The sequence below is a fragment of the Epinephelus moara genome, chromosome 16, assembly GCF_006386435.1.
Source record: "Epinephelus moara isolate mb chromosome 16, YSFRI_EMoa_1.0, whole genome shotgun sequence".
Classification (NCBI taxonomy): domain Eukaryota; kingdom Metazoa; phylum Chordata; class Actinopteri; order Perciformes; family Serranidae; genus Epinephelus; species Epinephelus moara.
The window spans coordinates 27,694,332-27,701,800 of record NC_065521.1 but is presented as its reverse complement, the minus strand read 5'-3'; the positions used below and the strand labels follow the sequence as shown (position 1 = coordinate 27,701,800).

At 45.9% G+C, this 7,469-nt stretch overlaps 1 protein-coding gene across 1 annotated transcript in view; it reads right to left on the bottom strand.

Annotated features, from left to right (window-relative positions):
- b4galt3 (UDP-Gal:betaGlcNAc beta 1,4- galactosyltransferase, polypeptide 3) overlaps positions 1-6,422 on the bottom strand; it is an 11,557-nt gene extending 5,135 nt beyond the window's left edge. The window contains exons 1-7 of the mRNA XM_050066043.1: positions 6,163-6,422; positions 5,477-5,571; positions 4,821-5,388; positions 3,904-4,139; positions 2,296-2,486; positions 2,072-2,194; positions 1,037-1,141 (exon numbers count right to left, since the gene is read on the bottom strand). Of these exons, the coding sequence (XP_049922000.1) occupies positions 1,037-1,141; positions 2,072-2,194; positions 2,296-2,486; positions 3,904-4,139; positions 4,821-5,103 (938 nt within the window). The 5' untranslated portion in view covers positions 5,104-5,388; positions 5,477-5,571; positions 6,163-6,422. The remainder of the gene's footprint in view (positions 1-1,036; positions 1,142-2,071; positions 2,195-2,295; positions 2,487-3,903; positions 4,140-4,820; positions 5,389-5,476; positions 5,572-6,162) is intronic.
- Between the last annotated feature and the right edge of the window lie 1,047 nt (positions 6,423-7,469).

Genomic DNA, 7,469 nt, shown 5'->3' with positions numbered 1-7,469 from the left:
TTAGCAGTGTCCCGGTACATAGCATTAGCAGCCGGCTCCTCCTCAGCTGTATCCTGGCAGCAGCGTTAGCAGCAGAGAAGCCGGACTTGCTGGAACGGTCCGCTGGAAAACCAAAGATCAAGGACGTGGTGACGCGGCCCTGCCACAACAGCCGCACGTGGGCAAACAAATCTGTCTCCAGCATGCCGCTGTCCAGCAACCTTTAATCTGTAGGGGAGGGGGGGCAGACACGACTCGCGGCAGTATTTTGAATTTGAGTGCAGTAACCGTTTTGGCCACATTCTTACATACAGCGCCTTTAAGGTGTGTTTTTTACAAACTTGACACGTTCGCGAGTCACTTGCAATCCATTCAGAATGAACCCACGACCCACTTTTGGACTACGACCCACCAGTTGGGAACCAGTGCTCTAAAGAGTGCGGTACGTGAACTTTTTTTACCTTTAGACAGAGCCAGGCTAGCTGTTTCCCTCTGTTTCCACTGTTTATGCTAAGCTAACCAGGCTGTAGCTTCATATTTAACAGACAAACATGACAATGGACTCAACCTTCTCATTGAATTCTCTGCAAGAAGCCAAAAAGCGCATTTCCAATTTCCTTTAACAACACCATGTGAAAGAGGCCCATCTCATAAAAGTTAATAAAGTGTTCCTGACATTGGGGAGCAAGGTCAGTTTTAATTATGTTAGAGCTATTTTCACATGAGAATGTGACTTGTGGTGCTACAGCTGATTACGGGAGCTTGTTTTAATAATCCAGACAATCTTTCTGGAGCATTATGGCCAAGAAAAAGTAGTGGTTTTTTTTAGGTCTGAAAACAAATGAGCATACTGCCTGAGGCCATAGACATTGTAGGAACAACAGGGTGAGTAGAGGAAAATGCCAACCCCACATAGAACACTATGTCCTTTAAAGGAAACAATCGATAATGTGAAGACAACATAATCCTGACATCCCAGTCCCCCCATTAAATTAAGTCAAAGGTGAAAGTGTCCCTGCGTAGTTGTTTGTGTGTCTGCGAGTGTGTCCATCTGTACCTGCGTGGGTTTTGTTCATTCCCTCGGTCTCCTTTATGCTTGATCATCTTGTAGTGACCAATGGCCACTGGGGGGCGCATGATCTTCATGCCAGACAGGCGGACTCTGGATAGGCAGCACACAACAGGAGTCAACGGGAACAGCAGATTCTCATTCACAGGCATGAAATTGGAGAACTAAATTTCAGAGTCAGCATAATGTTAGATCAACAAAGCCTGGCACTTTACTATTTGTGCTATTTTCTACAACACAAAGCTATACTCAGTCTGAGTACATCTAGCATCTAAGCAGAAAAATAAAGAAAACAAACAGAGAATTGTGGGTGGATATGAGAATAACATACTTTTATGGCCTATAGGCGGTGGAAAACACTGTGGTTCCCTTTCTCCATCTCTGGTGCTTGTGTACCACCCCAGTTATCTGAGTCAATCAAAACATGGTGTAACTAACATGATGTCCAGTACATGATATATTTTAAGTTGCAAACATCATGCACAAAAGGCAAAGTGTTGCAAAAAAGTAGGGGAGAAATATAATTGTAGTTGTCATGTAATAATTAGTGCAAGCTTTTTTATCGTCATTTTCTTGTTCCATTCAGTGTCTCTCATAACAGATTAGCAAATAGCAGAAGAGCCAGAGAGTAGAGAGAGGGGACCGCAGCGTAGAAATGAGATGAAAACTGCCTGAAAACTTTTAAGCACGCAGCCCAGCCCAAATCTGCGAGTTAGTCCATGCGAACATACTCACTCCAAGAAACACACAGCAAAGCCACAGCAGTGGGAGGGGACATGAAGATGAAAGATGATGTTAGGACACATAAAATAAAAGTCGAAGAAAAGGAAAACATGTGGCGCCAAAACTGTAAACATGAGGAGAATGGAATGAGTGGTAGCAAAAACAAAAAAACGAGCACAAGAAGCGGAGAGGCTGAAATGGCACGTGGCAATGCATGTCGTTCTGATGCTGAACATCCGTGCACATGTCAACATGCACAGTTTACAGGTGTCATCATGCAGGACCATTCACCCTCCTCACCTGGCAGCAATGTCATCATCCTCTCCACCCCAGCCCCAGTACTGGTTAGGGAAGCCGTTCATCTTCATGTACTGGTCTGGGGTCACTGCAGACACCCCACCAAAATACTGCGGGTACGGCAGCCTGGGAGGATCACATCAGCAATGTAAAATCTTGAAAATAATGTCTCAGCACAATACATTTATACAGAATTCCACACTCTTGCACACACACTGCGCTTCTACCTGTATCTGAACTTGTCCATGGCCACAGACAGGTGGGTGGGAAACTGTTTGTGACAGGTGTAGGTGTTGTGGTCATTCTCGGGCAGCAGGTCAACATCGTGCAGGAAGATGCAGCTCCAGTCTTCATCTCTAAGGGCCTCCCGCACCCCGACGTTCAGCAGCTTGGCTCGGTTAAAGGTACCGTTCCCCCACTGAAGTCAAAAACAGAGACAGAGGGTAAGACACACCCACACTTTAATATATTAATGTGTTAGGTCCTCAGTTCTGATTGGCTAAGAGAAACTGTTTATGGTGTGTTATCGCAAAAAAAGATGATTCTTTGACATTTGGCCTGGGCGGTATCAAGTGTAGTGTATTTATATGATTTTCAACCCAATTAAAAACACAGACGCTCCTTTTTATATTAAACTTATATGGAGATGATGTTATGAGGAGATGCAGTGCACTCAAATAGGCTGTGGTGGTATATGTTTTTCAGACCTTCACACCTTCCTGACATTCACCCAGGGTATAAGGCATATATGATGGTATTTGTGAAAAAAAAAAGCCATTATTACATGTATGATATCGTACAGCCGACAATGTAGAGTTGGGCAATATGTTTAGATTTTCTAACTGGCAGCCGTCAGCCAAACAACCAGTGATTGCTAAAATATTCATGCAGGTGTGTTGCCTTAGTCCAGGGGTAGGCAACCTGTGGCTCCGGAGCCACATGTGGCTCTTTAGCCCCTGTCCAGTGGCTCCTTCAGTATTCTCTTACACCTATTGTCCTTATTAAACAGAAAAATACAACTGTGCATCCTCTGAATTTAAGTTTCTTTCTCTTATCAAACTAACACTACCTCAGCTGCCTTGTCTGTCTCTATGTGTCAGCCCTGTGATAGTCTGGCGACCTGTCCAGGGTGTACCCTGCCTCTCGCCCAATGTCAGCTGGGATAGGCTCCAGCCCCTCGTGACCCCTAACAGGATTAGCGGTTACGGAAAATGGATGGATGGATCAAACAGAATGGCTGATATGAGGCAGATTGTTTTTGGTTAGGAGAACACAATCTGTGAGTCAATAATGTCACACTATGTTGCTATGGTTACAGTTCAGCTACACCATAGCCTGGAAAGCTACAGAGAGAATAACTTAGAAATGTCCTTAGTATTATTTAATATATCTAGTAAATGCAAATGACACAAAAAGCCCCCAACATATTTTCTCACTTACATCACCTAATGGAACATACTGCACATGACGGTATTGACATGCAGATAATTTGAGTTTTATTTGCCCAGGTTTTGACACACCTGTCTCTGAGACTTACTGTTGGTTAAACAGAAAGTAGCTCCAGTGAAAACTTTTCATATTTTTTAGTGAACTGAATGAGTAACCAGGACATCACAAACTGGCTGATGTATTAACTGCAATTTTTTAAGCTGTATTTGCCCTGAAACAAATTCCATTTACATCCATTGGAGCGAAAGTGTGAGTGTGAGTCTCAAAACTAAATCAGATGTTTGCATCAATGAACATGGACTATTAAATGACACTCTGAGAAACATACTGATAGTAAAATTTAAACCAATGTACGCACACAAACACACACTCATGCATCAGCTGACCTGCTGTACTATGTAGATGCTGTAGTGGATCTGCTGTCTTTGCAGGAAGGGGTGGAGGTGGTAGAGGAGAGCGCGGAGGTGCGTCTGACGGTTCCTGTACGGTACCACTATCGCCGTGTGGTGGCGGGGCTCGCAGTCTGGAGGCCGGTAGCGCCCGCCTGGCATTACTAATGGGTTCCTCTGTCTGATCTCCTCCAGGGACAGAGGAGAGGAAAGATGGACGGACACAGGCCCGACTGAAGGAAAGGAAAGGAAAACAGAGTTGAAGGGACATTTTTTTTGTTACCCGTAGTGCTATTTATCAGTCTAGATTGTTTGGTGTGAGTTGAAAAGTTGGAAATATCGGCTGTAGAGATGTCTGCCTTCTCTCGAATATGATGGACGTAGATGGGACTCGGCTTGTGCCTGCGGCTTAAAAACTGACCAGCAATGTCTCTTTCCAGAAATCTCTTACTCAAGATAATCCACAGATATTGTGAGCAGTTTCATGTAGGAACTATTTTCTTTCTACCCAACTACACCCGCCAACTGTATCACTGCGCAGAAGGAAGTGTGCATCTACTGTTAGCTCACCTAGCACCACTGAGCTAGCTAATGTTACAGCTCTGCCAAGGAGGACGCCGTTATGTTTACAGCTCTGAATGTCACAAGCATGAGCCTCTTGTCATGCAGTGATATGGCTGGGCAGTGTAATTTAGAAAGAGACATTGCTGTCGAGTTTTTCAAATGTAATTTTTGGCACTTTGAGCACCACGAGCCGAGTGCCATGTCGTTCGGTTATATTTGTGAGAAGGCAGACATCTCTGCGTCCAATATCTCCAACACTCTGCATCTCACAAAGTGATTTACTGTGCGTTTTACCGCATACGCATGTGCAGCATTTACCAGCACACATTCAACCACTCTCACTCTCTCACCCAGCAGCGGGGAGGGGATCTGGCAGTCTCTCAGCGGTGGTCCTGTGGCAGGGGGTCCAGTGCCAGAGTTACGAGGCGGGGGAGGCGGCACTCCCAGATGACTGAGGTTGGTGTAGACGTCGTGAGGTCGAGAGTAATCAAACTCCGGCTCTGTGGTGTGCACCAGGACGGACACCAAGCCTCTGAAGCCCCCGAGGGAGAAATAGAGAACAAAGGCAAACTGGAAGCCCACCAGCAAGGCTAGCGTGCACGGGGAGTCCAGGGAACGTCCGCAGCACGCCATTGTAAAGTAAGGTTGTAAAAGTACGGTGCAATTCAAATGTAGGGTGTAATGGATGGTGGGATGGGATGGGAGGAGATGTGGGGGCGGGGCAAGTGGCAGCTGGATGAGGAAGGTGAAGGAAGAGGTGGGAAATGAGCAAGGGGGAGGCAGAAGGAGAGGAGGGGAAGGAGGCAGCGCTGAGTGCAGGCTCAGGCGTGCAGGAGGGGAGTGTCCATCAGTAGGAATGGGTGGTAGTGGTGGTGAAGCTCAGTCAGCACTGCCATCACCTCCTGACCGCAGACGTCACTGAGACAGAAGAAGAAAAATACTGTTAGTTGATTATATTTATTGCTTGTTTTTATTATCTAATCACATCAATCTACATGTTGGGTACCTGCTTTTTCCAAGGAGCAAATTAAAAGCTGTCCTGGGCCAGGAAGGGCTCACTCCACCTCTCTCCTCCTCTTCCTCCTTTCATCATCAAGCTTTCTGTAATTAAAAAAAAAAGAGTAAGCAGCAATACAACAGCAGATTTGACTGTGCTGACTACTGTAAGCTAAAATAAGCTGGGGAATGACAAGCAGCTACAAACAAATGTCATGTTTGCTGCTTTATTTAGAATGGCTTATTTTCAGCAGTGACATTTCCATGGGGCTTACATGGAGGAGACGCTGATGCTTGCAGATCAAATTAATCCAACATCACAGTTCCCTGTTTGTCCAAACAATTACATGCTACAGCAAAAAACCTTGTGGCTTCACCACTGGAGCCGAGGCTGAATTTCCCTGAGACATGAAACAAGAATCCATTCCTATTTAAAAATAGATCACTGTAGTGCAGAAACAGCGCCATGGTTATCAGTCCACATAGCCTTCAAAGCAGCTGATTAGCCTATCAGCATCCATCGTCAGGCCCCATGCAGGCTATCATGCACAACATTTACATGACTAAATGTGTCAGTAGCGTTTATTCGACAGGATCACAGGCTGCAAGATTCCTCCTGTCTGTCACAAAGGCTGCTACTTAATTCCCTGTGTCATTATGGGCTGCACACACGCTCTGCAGCACCAGCCGACTCACCAGCACATCCCTGCGACATTTCAAATCCAGCCCCCGGCTTCCTCTGACAATCGACGGGCCGCTGCCACCGAGCAGACGCGACGGACCAAGAGATAGCGTTTTGTTTTGTGATGCTGGTCGCACTTGCTCCTCATCCTAAGCTCTCATCCGAGGCGAAATCTCTCCCGTAGCCGCTTAGAGACCGCTGCAAACGCTTTCACACGCAAGAGCATCGCCGCATATCCGTCCAGTGTCAACACAGGCAAGTGCGCTCTGCCTCATCGAAGCACGGCTGGATCATTGTATCATTGAATCAGATGGGCAGGGGCGCAGGGGCGCACCGCGGTGACGCGCCGAGCGGCACATTTGAAAATGAAAATGGCATTATGGTTTTGCCACTGATGATTTATTGATAAATGCATAAATATTTGACCGTTTTTTATAGATAGATAGATTGATGATGATGATGATGATGATTTGAGCTTTGTGACATGGTGCGTTATCCTGCTGGAAGTAGCCATCAGAAGATGGGTACACTGTGGTCATAAAGGGATGGAAACAGCAGCAATACTCAGGTAGGCTGTGGTGTTTAAACCATGCTCAGTTGGTACTAAGGGGCCCAAAGTGTGCCAAGAAAATATCCCCCACACCATTACACCAGCACCAGCAGCCTGAACCGTTGATACAAGGCAGGATGGATCCATGCTTTCATGTTGTTTACGCCAAATTCTGACCCTACCATCTGAATGTGGCAGCAGAAATCCAGACTCATCAGACCAGGCAACTTTGTTGAATCTGTGTGAATTGTAGCCTCAGTTACCTGTTGTTAGCTGACAGGAGTGGCACCTGGTGTGGTCTTCTGCTGCTGTAGTCCATCTGCTTCAAGGTTGGACGTGTTGTTGGTTCAGAGATGGTCTTCTGCAGACCTTGGTTGTAACGAGTGATTATTAGAGTTACTGTTGCCTTTCTATCATCTTGAACCAGTCTGGCCATTCTCCTCTGACCTCTGGCATCAACAAGGCATTTTCTCACTGGATATTTTCTCTTTTTGGGACCATCCTCTGTAAACCCTAGAGATGGTTGTGAGTGAAAATCCCAATAGATCAGCAGTTTCTGAAACACTCAGACCAGCCCGTCTGGCACCAACAACCATGCCACGTTCAAAGTCACTTAAATCACCCTTTCTTCTTCATTCTGATGCTCTGTCTCAGCTTCAGCAGGTCATCTTCACCATGTCTACATGCCTAAATGTATTGAGTTGCTGCCATGTGACTTGCCGATTAGCTATTTGTGTCAACCAGCAGTTGAACAGGTGTACCTAATAAAGT